This window comes from Cricetulus griseus, chromosome 3, assembly GCF_003668045.3.
Source record: "Cricetulus griseus strain 17A/GY chromosome 3, alternate assembly CriGri-PICRH-1.0, whole genome shotgun sequence".
Lineage (NCBI taxonomy): Eukaryota > Metazoa > Chordata > Mammalia > Rodentia > Cricetidae > Cricetulus > Cricetulus griseus.
The window spans coordinates 262,749,146-262,769,203 of record NC_048596.1 but is presented as its reverse complement, the minus strand read 5'-3'; the positions used below and the strand labels follow the sequence as shown (position 1 = coordinate 262,769,203).

Below are 20,058 nucleotides of genomic sequence, written 5' to 3'. Positions count from 1 at the left end.
GGTTCTCTCTCTGAGAGTAGCTGGAGTGCTTCATCCTGCTCAGAGAACCATTCCCCACTGGAACACAACTTCATGTACAGCCTGACATCTTGACTGTCGGGATACATTTTCCTCATGCCTGTGGCTTTCCAGGATACCTTCCCTTTACAGCTGTAGGTATAGCCTGACTTGTGACACTCAGGGTAGAGTTGTTTTCAGAGTCCTAGGTATCCAGAATACATTTTCCCCAAATATTCAGGAATAGCTTGACTTCCAAACAGTGCACCTTTCTCTTCAGAGGTGCAGGTATTCAAGACATCTTCCTTTGAGTTTTAGGTATACCCTGAATTATGACAGTTGGGAAACCTTTCCCTCCATAGCTGTAACACTTGCACAGTGATTTTAAATGATTGTGTATCACTTTTAGATTTATGCTTCTCTTCAAGTGCATGAAATAACTAATTCAGGTCTAAAACTTATGGATTTGTATTATTTTCTCTCCTGTTTCTGTTATCATATCTATGCCACATTATAAAAGATTTTATTTCACCCTTGGTTTCAGTGAGATACAGGATCATCATGAAAGTTGCATGGCAGCTAAAACAGGGTGTCTAAGAACTCACATCCTTAAGCTTATTCATGAAGCAGAGAGTGGGAACTGGTTTTGGAGATAACTACATTGTGGGTTCTCTTTTGAAATATTTGAGGGGCATGCCAAAGTGTGCTATAGGTGGGGCAAATACAATAAGTGAAGTTTATTTTGATGTCCTTATATTCCTTCTGTGGCTTTTGTTCATTTTGTACTTTTACTTAGTGATAGGTATTTTTCCGCTGCAATGTATAGAATGTTACCCCTGTCATCTAAGTGGTCCATTGATTGATTGTTTTTTTAATATCAGGCAGTGTGTGATCATACTTTTCACACAAGGATTTCTCTCAAAGTGGTGGTTTGTTGTTCCTGGTTATGTTTTTCATATTTTCACAAATACCCTTCAGATTTTCTTGTTTAATATTAAGCCTGGTGTGGATGTCAGTACTGATGAGGGATACATTTGAATTCACGGTCCTCATGTGTCTGCCTCCTGAGTGTAAGTCCTAGTGGAGATGATATACTCCCAATATGTGCTGTTTTCTCAACATAACGTAGGAATGTTAATGTTAAACTGCTTAATATAAGATAATATAAGAAACATTAAATACATCATGTGTGTATTCAAAAATATTGTTTAAGGTACAAAAGAATAATTTTTTAAATGCAAAGCCCCCTGGGAGTAGAATCAGCCAATGGCAGCACACTTCCACTCCCTGTGCTCCTGGCCCCCAACTGCAGAGCAGTTACCCATGCTCCTTCCTCGTCTCTGCAGCAGCGCAGTTGTGCAAACTCCTTTGCTGGGTTGGAGCTCTGCTGTGTCTGCTGCCTGCGGCTTCATCTTCCCTGAGACATGATGGATCTGAAGGGAGCTCACTCTCAGGAAGGGAGATCAAACACTCTTGTTCTTACACATTCAAGCAAACACCTATTTTCAGTGTATCGTGAAATAGGAAATAAAATCCCAACAGAAGAAACCCTGCTATGCCAGCAACTGAAGTTAAAGTAATTTACATATGGATTTAGAAAGAAACTGTCTTGAACATTTAATTTTTTTTAAAAAGCCTTTTCCTTTCAAGATACCAGCGTCTCAAAGTTGTGTCTCATTGGCCTCACTGGAAGGCTTGGGAAAGGCTCGTTTCGAAGCCTCACCTTCAGAGCTCAGGCACTGAGGGTCTTTGGTGGAGTCTCCCTGTAGACAAGTGCCCAGAGATAGATCACTTGTGTCAATGGAGGCTACACTCTGCAAGTGTGTCACAAATGACAGGGCTAAGAAGCAGATCCTAAACTCCTTGAGCTAAAAATGTTAAGATGCATGACACTATCAAAGCGATGGCAGCTCTAGCAAAACGCACAGCCCTCTCCTTAATGTCTCATTTTTCAGTCTGCAAGATGGGATGGATCAACCTGTCACATGACTTGTGAACATTGGTGAGCTATGGAAACTGAGTGCCATGGTACCCAGTAGACATGAACTACAGTTCTTGTTGCTACCACCACCATCACTGCTGAGCATTTCCCATGTGATGCCCCTCTGCTCAAGGCTGGCCTAGGACACTCACAGGTCCTGGAACTCCCCCATCCCAGTACTTCACCACAGTTCAGTTTTTCTTGACTTGTTGCAGGTACTGTTTGCAGCGGGTAGCTGTCATCAAATAAAATCACATCACACCGAGTGTGGCCATTTCCTCACCCATCTTACTGGCCATAGGAACTGAGCCTGGTACATAGTAGATGTTCAATATTGTTTGTTTTTCTTCTCATCATACAGGTCGGTGGAAAGATGAGTCACATGGCACCCAGCTTCTCTTCCACTAATGAGGACCAAAGTAAAGTGCATATCTAAATGGGCTTGAGAATCATCCTCTAAGACATTTTCTTTCTCAATTCTGTCCCCCGATAGGTGGCGTGAGATTTCTCTACAACTTCTCTGAGGAGACTTAACTAGATGCTGCCCTCAGCACTGGGCTGGCTGGCTTCTGCTACAAGCTGTGGGTGGAGCCAACTGGTGAAATCACTATTGGCAGGGAACACAGAAAACCTGGGCTCTAATTCCAACTCCACCATCAAGAACACTGCCCAAGACATTCAGCACTCCCCAGTCTCAGTTTTCTGATGAGTGGAAGGGCTATATGAACTATCATACAGGTGTAGTGCTGGGAGTAAATAGATTAATATATGCAGCCTTCCTGTTAGTCACGGAGGGAATAAGAGGGCTACAGGTCAGTCTGAGGCCTGAGTCACCTCTGGGAAAGGAGCATCCTCCCTAAGGCACCTTTGCCTAATTTTACAAGGTCTCTATACCAGCGAGCAGAAGGTCTATGATAAGAGACTCCCAGTGAAGTCCTTGGTGTGCCATAGGAATTCACCAATGGAGACGTGACTCTGCAGGAAATACCACAATGCATTTCCTGCTTCACACACAGTTTGCTTTGAAGGTCAGCTACTATATGACCTTGCTTTGGGAAACTCATCATTTGCAATGTTACTATCAGGGATTCTTGTCATGCCTCTGAAAATCTACCAATGCCAATGCTCTCCAGCCTGAGGTGGGAAAATGGGAGTCAAGTAGGCCCTTGAGGGTGCAGCGTGCACTCTCTTCAGCAAGTAGGAGGAAGTCTTGGTAGGGACTGGCAAGAGGAGCTGTCATCTATGATCCAGTGTGTGGCTCTAAAGTACATTGAACTTATGCTATAAAAAGCTAGTGGGACAGAATTAGGAACTGAGAGTTTGGACTTCAGTCTCATTAGTGGGGAAAACTCAGGGATAAAATTGCTTCTTATACCTGGATAGTGACTGACTGAGTCAAGCCCTTTGCATCTACTAATATGTGGCACTCATCCATTTTGCTGGAGGGCACACTCTGCCGCTGGCATTTATGATGACAGATCTGGGGCTGCTGGAAGATGCTGCACCGCCTGCTCACTCATTTCTGTAGCCAGACTGATTGAGATGCAGGGTATTCATAAAGCTGTCTCTGTTGATGGAGTGGGAGAAGCAAAAATGACCAGTTCCAGGAACATGGCAAATCAACCCAAACTGCGAGCGTCACAGAGCCCCGAGAGGATCATACTTTCAACACAACAGCTCTGGCTGATGACTTCAGACAAAGAAATGAAAATGGGAGATTATTTTTGCCATCATTTCTCTTGATGGGGGACTTCAGGCCATGAATGTGAATGAGTGGAGGCTAAATGAACCCACACGGAATATCCCTAGTCCAAAAGCCTGAAAGGCTCACACATCTGAAATACCCCACATCCGACCTGTGGGATCAAAGTAAAAATGCATGTTCACTGAGAACACTGCACACAGTTACCTTCAAGCTATGCATACCAGGTATATCTAGAAGAAATGAATTTTGTGAATCTAGCTGGACTCCGTCACCAAGATGATTCACTATGTGACATATATGAGAATATTACAAAATAAAAAGATCCCCAAATCTGAAGCACCCCTGGTCCCAAGTGTCTCAAAGAAAGGGCATCCAAGCCATCTGCCTCCAGCATCTATTCTCACAGCTACCAGTGAACTTTCAAATTGTCACCTATAAGTACTGATGTGTAACAAATGTGTGAGCAGGGCTCACTAGTGACAGTCGCTCTTTGTCCCTAATGCATAAAGGTGTTGGAAGAATTTCTCAGTCATTTGTTACCTGGTTTCACAGTGTTAGAGGCTCCCATTTCTTCTCAGAGATACAGGTTTTCTTCCCCAAGACATAAGAAACCCCTCACACTTAGGACCTAAATTATAGTACTGCATCAGAGTCCCCCTTGCCTGAAGGAGAGAGCCCACAAGAACATCATCACATGAACCTACCACAGGGGCTTTGTGGTAATCTGAAGTCTTGCTTTGGTCAAAGGGAAAATGTTCTGTCTGACCCCTTGTAAGGACCACTGGTGCAAAGGGAAGTACCCCACATCCAATGTCCCACATCAGATCAAGATATGGTAACTATAGCATGCATCAGGCATTTGTGAATAATACACCCAGAAACCTTGCAGAATCCTGAAACTGAAGGCCATCACAGCAGACACCAACAATATACAATGTATTTGGTTTGAACCCCTTTCAATAGGTGAACACTTTCATTCTCAAATTTACTTTCCCCAATACCATCTTGGGAGGATGACAATGAGGACTATATCTCATTGAAAAGAACTGATGGGTAGCAGATAAGGGTCACTCACCCTCTGAGCCATTCAGGCATGTCACCCTAGCCAGGCATGGAATTCAATTAGATTCTTTTTAATAGAGTTGCATGTAACAGTCAGGTGACGCCTCTCCAAGAATTACCACTGAAATAAAGGCAGTCATGCCAATAGATGCATGCTGAGAAGGTGTCTAATTCCTTTTCTAGACATTACAAATCACCTATATAAAGACACAAGATATGATTCTTTTTTTTTTATAACAATGAATGAGTGCTGCCGTGGGCAGGGAGAGTTTGATACAGAGTGTCATGCCTCTGAACCTTCTCCAGGATAGCAAACATCATGGGAGAGATCCAGAGGTGGGCAGAAGGAAGGAAGGGAATTTCCCTCCATGGTGGACTGTGGAAGGCTGATATATGTGAAACAGATAAGAACCGAGAGGGCATTTGATGAAAACCACAGTCATCAGGATGAGCAAAACCATGCCTATCTCTTCATAGAACACTAGAAACAGAAGATGCAGCCCTGGGGAACAGAGCTTTAAATTTATAGCAGAAAGAGGAAAATACTACACAGAGAATGTAGGGATCTACTGTAAGGGAGGGTATGTTATGATAAATCTTTCCGCCAAAAGCTGCCGAGCCCCACCGCCACGGGTGCGCTCTACGTCAGCTGCCCGCCTGAGTTAGGGCCCCAATTAATGCACAGAGAGACTTGTCTTAGGTACAATGCTGCTTGGCCAATGACTAGGATTTCATCTGTTAGCTCAGTCTCAATTATCATAAATCTATATATTTTATAAGACTTATCTTATAGAGGATGCCTTTTGCTGGCACCCTCTCTTGCTGGAGGCTCACATCCCGCCGCTGGAGGAGGTGATGGGGAAAGGGGGAACACTTCCTGTTTCCTTTGCTTAAATATGAGTCTCCTTGCTATGTCACTTCCTGCCTGGATCACCACTTATCTACTACATTTCCCAGAATCCTCTTTGACTCCTAGTCCCGTCTAACTTGCTGTCTTATTGGCTAAACAGTATTTTATTTATCATCCAGTAAGACAAACATACAGAAGCACTTCCCCTATCAAGGGTATGCATGGGGAACATATAAATTAGTTCAAACAAGGGATTCAAATAGATTTTATGGAAAAAAAATAAGAATGGCTGCCACTTATCTTTAGCCTTCACTCTCAGATTTAGGGCACTGATTCCTAAATGTCCTCAGCAATGGGGACCCCTTGTTTCCCCAGAGTGAGCATCAGTAGGACACAACAGGGAACACAGCAAACTGAATTCTCACCTTTCATGAAACCTACCTCTTGGACAATTTTTAAAATGTGGGCAGGGTTTAGGAACACCAGCTATTAAAATGGGCAGAATCTTCCTTGCTCAGATTAGTGGCACCTGTCTGTTTCTCTGTGCAAGCTGCTTAGAGGCTCCCCACTAACCTTTTGAAACCCATCCCTGCTCGATTCACAGGCACCACAGGTAGAGAATTTCTTTTTAACAAGGTTCTATAACTTGCAGTACAGTGACCTTCAAGATGGGGTCCGGCTTACTGGCTGTCGCATGGTTTGAGATGTGAGCTGCAAAACATGGAACAGCAAATGGGGAAGCAACTAGGGGCTGCTGCCAAGACTGCCACTGTTGTAAGGAAAGTCGTGTGATCCCAGAATGTGCTTTAGTGTGAGAGAGTGAGGGCTCTGAGGAGCAGATGCCATCTGATAACTCTTGAAGAATAAAGTCCATCTTTTCCTGGGTCTCCTTCACTGAAAACAAAAATCTACTTACATATACTGTCTGTCACCTGACCTTCAGAGCCAGATGATGAGCTGTGGAACAAGAGGTTTCGAGAATTTGAGATGGAACCTCGCTTTTTAAGATAATGTTTATTTCCCTCTCACCACAGTCTGTAGAGAGAATATGCAGATGTCCTAGCTTTCCCCCATTTTGCATGGATACAGGAGTCTGTGCAGCTACTTGGTGTACTATCTGAGGGGGGAAATTGGGGCCCTGAGAGTGGGTAGCTGTTTTTCATGTAAATTTTGAGTGGAAAAATGTATCAATAACATGGTTTTTAAACTTATTTAGGCTTCATTTTAAACTTTACTATTTTTAACCCAGTTATTTCACTTAATTTGGTAGCTTCAAGAAGAGATTCAAATCTGCACCCAGCTCTGGAGGCTCAGTGTACAGATGGCTTGTGCTGGCCAGTGTGCCAAAGTCTTGTTGGGGAGGAACTGTAGCAGTAGAAATTATTTTTCCTTGTCAGTCTTGACCCACAGATGTCACCACCCCTAGTTACTTGCCACCAGGTACTTGGTGTTGATTGGAAACTTCTGGAGTGTTGCAGAACGGCTTAGTTCTGTCTTTGCCATGTAACTTATGCATTGTAGTATAAATAAAGTGAAAGTTGGAAAAGATGTCAAGGAGAGAGAATCAATGTAGCAGGCAGACACACTTATTAACTTTTGTTCAGTGCTAACTATATACCCAATAGACATCCATCCAATGGCATCAGGGTCCATCTTATCTATGTAGCTTCCAGGGGACATGCCCAGCTGAAGTCAAGTGATGACACTCAACTGAGAACCCACAAAGGATCCCCATGCTCTCACAGAGCCCTTTTGGCTCCTGGCTTCCCTACAATTCTGCTTTTCAGCTTCTCTCTCTCTCTCTCTCTCTCTCTCTCTCTCTCTCTCTCTCTCTCTCTCTCTCTCTCTCTCTCTTCCTCCCTTCCCTCTTCCTCCCCCCTCTCTTCTCTTTTTGCTTTTGTTTTTCAAGAGTGTTCTCTGTGTAGCCCTGACTGGCCTGAAACTCACAGAGTTCCACCTGCCTCTGTCTCCTGAATGCTGGGGTTAAAGACCTGGATCACCACTATCCAACTTTCATTGCTACTCTACCAGGATCCTACATTCCTGCCCCAAAGGATTACTTGATATTTCTTGAGCATAATACCCCTCATACACATGTTCCTGGGGCCTGTGATTCTTGGGGGGGGGGGTTGAGACAGGGTTTCTCTGTGTAGCCCTGGCTGTCCTGGAACTAGCTCTGTAGACCAGGCTAGCCTCAAATGCACAAAGATCCACCTGCCTCTGTCTCCCAAGTGCTGGGATTAAAGGTGTGTGCCACCACTGCCCAGCATGGGGCCTGTGATTCTTGCTTTCCTCTAATGCACACCTGCCATCACTGTACTACTTCTCAAGGTTGTCTTATATACAGTCTCCACATCAAGCATTTCTCTGTAGCTTTTACCACCTGCAGATCCGAAGGCTGGCAGTCTTAACATCTTTTAAAAACATTATATGAAGGTTTAGTAAAACATCCCACACATGGTGGGAAGTCCTGAATGAATGGCATCTCCAAACTAATAGCGCCTCTCCCCCAACACACACACACACACACACACACACACACACACACACACACACACACACAGAGAGAGAGAGAGAGAGAGAGAGAGAGAGAGAGAGAGAGAGGTATATCACTCACATTTTCAGAAAAGACCAAGATTAGAAAAATGGAGAAATATACATGGTCCCCTGGAGAAGGGGAGAGGGTCAAGATCCCCTGAGCAAATTGGGACCATGGAAAGAGGGGGGAGGGAGCTAGGAGAATGAGAAGGGGAGAAGAAGAGGGATGCAGAGGACATGAGGGAGCAGAAAGTTTGAGTCAGGGGAAGAATAGCAAGAATGGAGATACCATAATAGAGGGAGACATTATAGGTTTACAGAGAAATCAGGCACTAGGGAAATGTCTGGAGATCTACAAAGATGATACCAGCTAAGAATCTAAGCAACAGAGGAGAGGCTACCTTAAATGCCCTCCCTGATAATGAGATTGATGACTGACTTATATGCCATCCTATAGCCTTCATCCAGCAGCTGGTGGAAGTAGAAGCAGATACTCACAACTAATCACCGAACTGAACTGGAACCCAGATGCAGAGAAGGACCTGTGAAGAGCAAGAAGTCCAGACCAGGCTGGTAAAACCCACAGAAACAGCTGACCTGAACATTGGGGAACTCTTGCTCCCCAGACTGATAGCTGGAATACCAGCATGGAGCTGATCCAGACCCCAGGAACATGGGTTTCAGTGAGGAGACCTCAGAAATCTACAGGACCTCCTGTAGTAGATCAGTACTTATCCCTAGCATAGGTGTGGACTTTGGGAGCCCATTCCACATACAGGGATACTCGCTGAGCCAAGACACACGGGGGGGGGCACGGGGTCTAGGCCCTATCCCAAAGGATACAATAGACACTGATGATACCCGATGGAAGGCCTCACCATCCAGGGAGTGCAGAAAGGATATGTGATAGGTAGGGTTTTAGTTGGGAGGGGTGGTAGGGGAGGAGGGGAGGAAGAAGAGAACTGGGATTGACATGTAAAACAATCCTGTTTCTAACTCAAATAAAAAAGTCGGAAAAACAAAAAGAAAAATGGAGAAACAGGTATAATGAAGTGAACCCAGGTAACATATCCATTACTTGCACTTTCATTTTAAACTTTCTGTAGCTTATGAGTTTGGACATATTAGAACCTTTTTAGTCGAGGATGACAGTCCATGCTTAGAGCTAACCAGGGCTCATCCTGAGCTTTTTGGCATGAGCATGCAACATGGAATAGTCTAAGTGACAGATCACCTCCCCCTGGCATGTACGTTGTGGGTACAGTGGTATCCCTTTGCTGTAACCATCCCTGGCAGGTGCCAGGCAACCCTATTTGGTGCACAGCTTGCAGAGATTTTTCACTCTAGCCAGTTCAGACAGTTTACTTTACCCTGCTCCCCTTTTGGCAGAAATACCACAGGGGCTCTCCCTTGCTCCTGTTCCTGCCTCCTAACCACCCTTAGGCTCCCCTCATAGCCATATATGGAAGCCTAGCCTCTGCCTCTAAGGGCTGTAAGGATAATACACTTGCATTCTCCCACATATGCCTGCCCTTGACCTAAAAGAACACAGAATACTTCAAAGTATCAGTTACCAACAAGTGTAAACTGTATACCACCATATAAGGCCTCTGTGTTATGAGCAATTTTCATCCATTTACTGGGACAGATAAACCCCAAGCTCACAATATCCTAATCTTTGGAAGGTGAGGGCAGAGAGAGAAGTACACAGTAGTGCGGGTCTGAAGAGAGGAATGAGTAGGGTGGGTGTAGAATGTCAGATAGAGAATGGGGGGAGGGATGAGAATATAAATCTGAGTGCAACACCACAATGAAATGAAGTCACAAATACGTCTGTAGAGCAATGAAGGTGTCCACCGAATCACAGAGACTTCTATAAATAGGAACTGGCTTCGGCTTAACCATCATTGCATTTATTCCCATTAGATATGCTTAAGTGCCGACACTGGAAATTTCTACAGGGCACAGATGTTGTTTGTTAGTCAAAATTGTCATTGCAGACACTATGATATATTGAAATTTGCAAGCATTTAAGATAGCTGAGAGTACAGTCACTTCTTGGTTCACACTAGGAATCCTTGCTATTGGAACCCACACCAACAGATACTCAAGGGCCTTACTTCAAATGGCTATTGTGTGCACACAGGCTACACACACCTCCTGTATACTTCTAATAATCTATAGGTTACTTACAGTGCCTAACACACTGGGAATGTCATGGAAGTACAACAGTGATTACTACATACTTATATTTGTATTATTTTTTAGTATTGCTATTTGACCTTGAATTTCAGCCTTCAAAAATAAATTTTTTTTAAAGATTTCTTGCCTTTAATCCCAGCACTCGGGAGGCAGAGGCAGGCAGATTTCTGTGAGTTCGAGGTCAGCCTGGTCTCCAGAGAGAGTGCCAGGATAGGCTCCAAAACTACACAGAGAAATCCTGTCTTGAAAAAACAAAACAATAAAAAAGATTTCTTAAAATTTATTTTGTGTGTATGAGTGTTTTGCCTGCCTGCATGCATGTGTGCCATGTTCATGTCTGGTGAAATCAGAAGAGGTGACAGATCCTTGCAATTGTAGTTATAGATGGTTGTGAACCACTGTGAGGGTGCTGAGAACTGAATGCTGGTTTTATTCATAAGTAATAAGTGTTCTTGCCCACTGAGCCATCTGTCCAGACCTGCAAAATTAATTTTTGCTGCATAGTACCATCTAGTCTGTATTAATTGTGATGGCAGCCTGAGCAGGCTAACATGTTATGAAAAGAAGCAGATCTTATAATTACTTAATTGGATGTAAACACACAAAGATAAGAAAACTGTTGATTTACCAGCCGTCTAACCACAGTCAACATCTTCATATTTTTTGATAATCTTCTGTGAAGAGGTAGGAATGACACTGGTATGTACCTCAAGGTCTACATGGTACCTAGTAAGGTTCTTAAGCAACCATATTGAGAGTTAGCTGCCCAGTTGCTACCCAGATGTGATGGTGAGGCCACAAAGCCATGACACCATGAATTATTCTTTATTCATCTCCCACATATGGGGTGCCTGCTCCTCACAGGTTGCTCATTCAGAAGGTACTGGTTAGTCATGTAATGTTTAACATATAGATCCCAGGTAAGGATGCTTAGAGAGGCAACTGGTGGAGACTTGGAAAGGCGGGAGACAGGTTTTGCCCTGATCATAATTTCCCTCAAGGCGGGGGTGGGGGGGGGGGGTGGGGGGTGAGGGCATCCATCCCTCCAGTTAGAACCCATTTTGAGACTCATTCACCTTGGATCACATCCTCAACACAGGCAGCTCCACGGGAAGCAGGCAAGACTCTAATGCCCAACAGCTCCCGACCCTGTCTCATGTGCTGCTAGGCACGCTGGTATGGAGATGAGGAGTGGGAGAGGACAACAAGAATGCAGAAAGAATGAGGGCTTCTCTCCACTGGACTGAAGAATTGTATGACATACGTTCCCCAAGTCCTCGGTGGTTTTCCTGATAAAGTGGAAGTGAATTCTACAGGAGAGAGTTCTGAGCACTACTTTCTGGTTGTGAAGTCTGTCCAGGCTCACACTTCCTCCACCTCTTGTTAGACCACTGCCCACTTTTTAAATCATGCTTGGCACCTCTCAATGGTCCAGCATTTTCTTTCAAACACAGGGACCAGAACAAAAGTGAGAACACTCTAGCCACTCAGGAGTCTTAATTTAGAGTTCTGGAATTCTTAGTTGATTAATTCCTTTTGACATGGCCCAGATGTCTCTAGAGCAATTAGTAACAGAACGGGGTTAACAGAGCTCTTCATGGTGATGCAGATTCATTATGACTGATTGCTCATTTATGAAAATTAAGCAAGTCTAATGGAGTTTAGACCCAAAAGGGTAGCACTAGCTTGACAGTCCCTAGACACAACACCTCTCCCGATCTTATCTTTATCACATTTAGGAGACAACCACACACAAGAAAAGGCTACAATGTATTTTTATGCATTTGCTCCAAGTTATGTGGTGCTAATGCTCACAGATCATATAGATACACTTAGAGATATCCTCAGTCCCTCATGTACAGGCTCCTATGCATCGCTGGCCACTCAAGCTCCTGAGCTCACAATGAGGTTGCCATGTTATTTCACCTACTAGATAACTAAATACATTAGAGGATATTGTGTATTAAAATTTCTGTAGCTATTCTTGCCTATCATTTTACCTTTGCTAGTGGATTCTCGCCAGCTTGTGAGAGAAGTTTTCCTGGCTCAGATAATTCCTTTCAATGCTACTAGTAATTTTGAGGTGCATAGCCCCAGTTAGCTTTGTTGGCTTCTGACATACACCTTCAACATTTTCCTATTCATGTTCATTCTACACTGTGACCCAGGAAGGGTTTTGTTTCTTTGTTTGCTTTTTTAAGACGGGGCCTCTCTATGTTAGTACACCAAGCCAGCCTAAGTTCAGAGAGATCTTCAGGCCTTTGCCTCCTAAGTGCTGGGATTAAAGGCATGTGTCAACCACCATGCCTGTCCTCCAGGAAGATGATTTAAAGGCTCATTGCATCATAGCATCCAAAACCCTCCAAACCTTGCTACTTCTAGGGAATAGAATACAAATCTTTCCAGGCCACTACCCAATGAACTCTAGGTGGTTTTAATTAAACCCTTAATGGCATCTTTATCCCAGCTGAGCCAGTGGAGTGACCCAAAATATCTCTTCCTTGGAGGCTTTCCCAGAGTCTTCTTGCAGGGAATCCCTTTCCCAATTCTCTACAAATGTCTGTTACATGAACATCAACAGGGCTTCAGTCTTCTTCAGGGACCCTTTGTGAGGCTGCACTGAACCATAGCTCTTCTCTGAATGGCATTTGCTCGAGCACTCTAATATAGTCACCCCTTGGTTTCTGTAGAAGCCTGGCTTAAGACTCCCGTGGACATCCAAATCCATGCATGCTCAAGTTCCTTCTATAAATAGCACAGTATTTGCATAGAACCTACACAAACCTCCCCTACACTTTAAATTAGCTCTCAATGACATATACTGCCTAATTTAATGCAGATACTGGGCAAATAACCGTAACATCATGCTATTTAAGGAAATGACAAAAAAGCAGTCTGGACATAGTCAGTGCAGATTTTTAATAAATAGTTTTGATCTGTGGTAGGCTGAACCACAGACATAGAACCCACAGATATATATAAGGATGATGGAATATATATGCATTAAATTAGCACAGAGTTGCCTCCATTTTGGCAGTAACCCAGGGTTCTGCCTATGGCAGGCATGTTGAGCAAATACGTACAATATGGATATGTAGGGGTTATTTTGCACAGTGTTTGAATTTTTTTTAAGGGGTGTTTGTTGTCCAAGGTGTAAAGGGAATATATCTTTGACTTCGTAGTTCTAATCCTAGAAATATCCTGAAAAAACCTCCAAAGGACACATGCAGGCTACTACAGATGCTCGCCACTGTATGTTTTACAGTACACAATGTAGAAGAATTCCTTGATCTGCACCAAGCGGTTGATAAAACCACACTGTACAATAGTTACTAACACGAGATTCAGCTCACACATTGTTATGCTCAAAAAGCAGGTGGGAAGACCATATGTAGAGTGATGTTTGATTTTTTTTTCTAGACAGTGGGTATATATCTTAGAGAGAGACCCTTCCCATTTGATTTTATGCGAATTAAAATGTTAGGATACTAAACTGATGTGTTACTGATGTGTTTAACGGTTCTTAGAGAGTCATCCGCCCTTTTACACCACAAACACCCAGCTGAGATGGATGGGGGCATTGGCATAACTCAGTTCGACATCAGTCTGTGTTGAAGATGGACTGTAGAGAGAGATGTCCTGCTACTGTGGGGACAGTCACTGATGTCCTAGCAGGCAGGATGCTCAGGTTCCAGTCATGCCTCCACTGCAGAGTCTGGCCAGTCCTGAAAAAGTCACTTCCTTGCCTTGATTCTCAGTCTGTCTACTGTAAGAGAGTATGTTTTCCTACTCCATTAATGCTGTAAAATGTTATAGAGGTCACTTAGATACTACTTGTAAGAACACTAAATATGTTGTATAAAAGCAGTTGATAGGTTTCTGATTATATCATGCATGATGAAATGTAATTTCATTACACATCCACTCCATACCTGTGCGCACATTCACTAACCACACAGAATGAAGGTACCTTAGCACCTCTGCTAAGCCTGTACTCCTTCTAAAGGTATTTCCCACACATCTTGTTGGTTATTTTATTGCTATTGCTTTTTGAGACAGGGTCTCATATAGCTCAGGCTGACCTCGAACTTGCTGAGTAACCAAAGATGATTTTGAGCTCCTGATCCTGCTGCCTCCACCTTCCAAGTGATGGGATTACGGGGACACACCACTATGCCTAGCTTATTTCTTTTTTAAAGAGAACTCACAGTAAGTGAACAAAATTAGTTTTAATTGCAGAAATATTCTAGACTTTAGATCAATAACTTACAAACATTTAAAGCCTTAGCAGACTCATTATGAAGGAAGCAAAGCACTTTTCTTCACCTGTGTAAACATTTTGACGTTGATTCTAATTGGCCCAGATGGGCAATAATCTTGAATCGGTCACATAAATACAATGTACATATTTACAGATACACATATGACAGATAACACTGAAGGCTCTTGGCATCTGGCTGGCAATTGCATATCAAATGCTTCTTGACACAGAGACATAAACTCTGGTCATGTTCTTATGTACCAACACACACATACAAACACCCAAACACCCCATGGGGTCATTTTCCCAGAGATGTCTATTCAGGCTTCAGATCAAAAGCACCAGAGAGAGAAGCTATCCCGTGAAGGGAGGGAGGGGCTGTGCACCTCAGAAGATGCTGGACTTACCTGTTAAATGGTTGGCAATCCGGGCAGTGGGTTTGGGAGGCAGGGCCGGGGGCTGCTTGAGAAGGGATAACTGCTTCACTGGGGTCTCCTCATGGTCTCCAGAGAAAGCAGCAGGTTTTTTGGGGGGCAGGAACAGAACTGGTTTGGCTGAAGGATCTTGGGACAGGAGGACTCCAGACTCACTGGCAGAGGGACTCTCTTGAGACACTGAGGGGACAACCACATGATACACAAGAGACATTACACAAACGCAGTGAAGGCCAGCCAGGGACACAGGACAGGGACACTGGCCACCCAACAAGACAGCAGAGTGCCACCCGCTGCAGGCCATAGTGGGCACACAGAGAGCTAAAGCAAGGACAAGAGAAATCCAAGAAAGCAGGTGGGATGTGGGGGGAGGGGCAGAAAGAGGAGGCAAAGGAAGAGAGAAGAGAGATAAAGAGAGAGCAAGAGGGTAAAGGGGCAGGGGCAAGGGCATTTCCTCATGAAAAAGGTCACCACTTCAAACTGAGCCTGCATCATCCAGAGTCTACAGATGCTCTGCTGTGTGACTCAAGAGACCACAGGCACAACTAACAGGACCATGAGTAGCATGAGGACTTTGAGTTCCCTAAACTGAACATGAAGAGACAGCATCTTTCCTTGGGCCCCTGAGTTCTTCCTTTGCTGAGGGAAGAGAGATGGCCACAAACTAATGGAGAGTGTTAGTGTTGTCCACTGGGTCTTGCTCTCTGGCCTGCGATACCAGGTGGCAGCGGACAAGGTTAGCACTAGCAGGCTATGCACACAGGCTTTGGTGGCTGCTCCTCCAAGCTCTGGAATGATCAGAACTGAGAGCCAGGCTCTCAATGAGGATTCTAGGTCTGAGGACACACTCTTGCCCTGCCTGGCCCTATAAATTCTCACAAGGCAGAGGATATGCAAAGGTTACACCTTTTTATTTGTCCAGTTCCTTCACTTCCTGCTTGCCAGACTTCTGGTTGTCTTCTTAAATTTTCCCTTCTTTTTTCTTTCCACCCTCCCCTTCTTTCCAGGGTCTCATACATTCTAGACTGGCTGACCTTGAACTTCCTGTTTTCCCACTTTTACCTCCTGAGTGCTGGGATTGCAAGGCATGTCCCACCCTGCCTTGGAACTACCTCGGCATATGGAACTAGGGATTGACTCCAGAGCATGGTGCATGCAAGGCAAGCACCATAACAACCAAGTCACATTGTAGCTCCCTCTGTCTTTCAACTCTCCCCCATTTCTTCACTTTGGCCTGACTCTTCTTTTTCCCCACAGAAGCCTCCTGATAGGTTTCCTGGTTCAGTTGCCATGAGGTGGTAGCCTACTGCTCCCTGCTGTGCTGGCAACCTGGTAATAACCATAAAATCCTGGGACTTCTGCTGGGATGGTAGATTTCCCTAGAAGAGTCTAACTGCAGATTCAAGTGGTACAAGGGAAGTTGAGTTGCAAATCAAAAATTCAGCGTTCTTGTTTGAAAAATTCTAAAGGCACAATATAATTCAACTGTATGTGCCCCTGCCCTCCGCAACTGCCAAAGGAGGCAGTTTATAAAGATTCTTCTACTTTCCTGCCTTCCTTCTCCCCTGGAGAAAGTAATGTCTGCACAGCAGCACAACTCTGCAAAGAACCCTTGACACACCGGGTTTTCCCCATCTCAAGGGACATTGTTCTAATCAGTGCTCAACAGTAGCTGACCAGGTCCCACAGTGAAGCATGAGAACCACCTTGGAGAGAGCCACCTCTCTCCCTCCTCTCACACGAGTGAAGTGCTGCACAGGACGGTAGTCTTTCCACCCACACTCCAGGTAGTGTCCGGGGCTCCTTACCCAGCCCATCGGACATGTGCTGTTCCTCTCTGTTGGTAGGGACTAGTCTTTGGGTTGGTTAGGAGGGCTCTGCACCTCCTGAGAGAGGCAGATTGGCCACTGGGATGGACCAAAGAGGGAGGCAATAACTAGAAGGCATGCAAACTCATCTACAGGCAGGCTCCAGCTTACCTGGGAAACTGCATACAGTTTAACAAATATGTCGATTGGCTATATCCAGTAAATTTACTAAACTGATATATAATCACTGATGAATCTATTAGGACTAGAAATTAGATAGAGTAGCCTGGCCTTTGGGACAAAAGGATTAGACAGGTCGAGAGAGGGAAAGGATTCTTTTGATTTATCTTAATAAAGATGAATGTTAGAAAACAAGCAATATTTCGCACCATCAATATCATAAGACAAGTTATAATACCCTTAAAGTGTCTTAAGTCACAAAAGTGCTTTTACAAACTATAAAACATTATGTGAAAATAGCATCCACATTTTCTTAGGCTCAGCTATGTACAGACAACTATGTATGACATTAGTTTCTCCTATACATCAAGGTTAAAATGGGCATCCCAAGTCCTACCAGGAGACTGTAGCATCCTGGAGTTTTCCCCATGCCTCTGCCATGTCATTACCTGGTCCATCCATGATATCTGAAGCTTGGAGCACCTCAAACGAGCAAGGGTCCCTGGGCATTGGTACAGGCTCCATTTCAGACAGGGCAGGCAAAGACAGTTGGCTGGAACTCAGGGACTGTCCATTCTCCAGGGAGTCATCTTCATTTGAAATGGAGAGCTCTCCATCTGTGGGCAAGAAGAAGATGGTAGGATCAGACAAGGTGTGTCCTCATGGTGACACTTAAGGCTGCTAACAAGTCTAGATGCTCTGAACCATCTTTATAAAGGTCAGTATCTGCACTTTACAGCAACTCTTTGTTTTTAAAAGATGCACCTTTAGAGACAGCCCATGTTTCTGGAAAGTACTTTTCAGCCATTCACAGCAACTTGTCTGTTTTCTCTCCATCCTTTCCATCCCAGTCCATCTTGGGTTCTATGTGTGTGACTATTTTTCCATTTAAAAGACTTGCTGAATTTTTAATTATGTATAGTTGTATCTATATGTGGTGTGGTGGTTTGAAAGAAAATGGCCCCCAAAGGGAGTGGCACTAACGGGATGTGTGGCCTTACTGGAGTAGGTGTGGTCTTGTTGGAGGAAGTGTGTCACTGTGGAGGTCGACTTTGAGGTCTCATATATGCTCAAGCCACACCCAGGGAAACAGTTCACTTCCTGTTGCCTGCAAGATACAGACCTCTCAGCTACCTCTCCAGCACCATGTCTGCCTGCCTACCACCATGTCCCACCATGATGATAATAGACTGAACCTCCTAACTGAAAGGGAGCCACACAATTAAATGTTTTCCTTTACAAGAGTTGCTGGGGGTCATGGTGTCTCTTCACAGCAATAGAAACCCCAATTAAGACATGTGGGCACATGCATGTGAGTAGAGGTGTTCTATGAGGCCAGAACATGGTATCATGACATGAGCTGTTCCACTCTGTTGGCAGGGACTCATCTTAGGATATCTTGTCATCTCCCAAGAGAAGCATATAGCTGCTTAGGTGACAATGGAACAAAGAGGGAGGCACCCCAGAGGGTGCCACTTGAGCTGTGGTAAGAGCTGTAAGCCTCCCAGTGCAGCTGCTGAGAACTGAAATTGGGTTTTCTATGAGCTCTTATCCACCAGGTCTCTCTCTAGCCCTTACTTTTTTTCTTAATAAAATCGAGTGAAAATTGCTGTTTCTGTTTAATTTTTAAAAGCTGTAGAAACTTAGCAGGCAATAGAGACTGAAGAGCTAAGATTGCAAATTTTTACCTTAGGGAACAAACATTGCTAAAGCTATTGGTGGCTTTCCACAAACTGACAGTAAGGCCCGATTGGTAAAGACAACACCTAGACAACTCATTGGACATGGAGAAGCCAAGCTGGTACCCACCTAGAGCCTTCACCTCCATTGGATAGTATTCGTGATACTGGAAGGTGCTCTGCATGCTACCAAAGGAAAAAGGTAAACACCAAACCAGCTAAAAAAAACCCCTTCGACCTACAATGGTGACCTGCTTTAAGACATGCTGATGCAATAGTGGCACAAAGCTTTGTGAGTAACCAACCAAAATCTGATTTGAGATAAGGCCAGCTCTAAGAGATGGAACCCATACCCAGTGCTGCTTGGGTGGTCAAGAACAGGAGACTAGATAGGCCAGGGACCTAGGGGAAAACCAGATACTATTGTTCTGCTAAAGGAACGGAACAATAAAATGACTTGTAATAACTTTCTGCTGTATGGATAGATCTGACTCTCATGTTCAGCCATTATCAGAGACAGTTCCTTCTGCAGCAGGTGGAAGAGAATACAAAGACCACAGCCAGATAATATATGGAAAGTGAGAGATAACTAAACACTAGCCCTAAAAGGATGTTACCATCAAACCCTTCTTCTCAGTGCTTAGGGAACTCTTTGGTAGAAGAGGCAGGAAGAGTGTAAGAGCCAGAGGGCATGGAGGACACCAGGTATCAAGGCCTTATAAATACAACAGGACTGACATACATATGAACTCACAGAGACTGAGATAGCATGCACAGGGCCTGCACAGGTCTGCACCACATGTGGTCCTAGAGCTGAAAGGAGAAGCGGACACACGCTTCCATCCCTAACACAGAAACCATATCCAATTGATTGCCACTTGTAAATGAGAGATATAAATTTTGTTCAAGAAAAATCTCACTTAGAGAAACAAACCACTTGTAAGGGTTAGGTCCCATGCCCACTATTAGGTGGTCAACACAAAATGAACTCAATGGCATCGTAGGAGGTTTTTTGTCTCATAATGCTGTTGGGGCATTTTCTCCTACTCTGTTTCTGGTTTGAGGTTTTTAGTGGGTTTCCTGTGTGTGTGAAAGTGTGTGTCTCTGTGTCTATACATGTTTCTTGGGCTTTTTCTTTGCCTCTCTTTGTTGTTTGGTTGCTTCGTCATATTCCAATTTGTGTGTTCTTGATTTATTTTATTTTTATTCCTTAGATACCTGTTTTATTTTATTTTCTAATTAGAGACAGAAAGGTGTGAATTCGGATGGGAGAAGAGGTGGGGAGGGACTGAGAGGAGTAGGGGGAGAAGGAACCATAATCAGAATCTATTGTGTGGAAAACAACAACAACAAAACTGAAA

The 20,058-nt window shown here is 44.1% G+C and overlaps 1 protein-coding gene across 1 annotated transcript in view; it reads right to left on the bottom strand.

Annotated features, from left to right (window-relative positions):
• Positions 1-20,058, bottom strand: part of Phactr1 (phosphatase and actin regulator 1) — a 462,322-nt gene that overhangs the window by 66,139 nt on the left and 376,125 nt on the right. Inside the window, exons 5-6 of the mRNA XM_035442934.1 lie at positions 17,468-17,635; positions 15,004-15,210 (exon numbers count right to left, since the gene is read on the bottom strand). Of these exons, the coding sequence (XP_035298825.1) occupies positions 15,004-15,210; positions 17,468-17,635 (375 nt within the window). The remainder of the gene's footprint in view (positions 1-15,003; positions 15,211-17,467; positions 17,636-20,058) is intronic.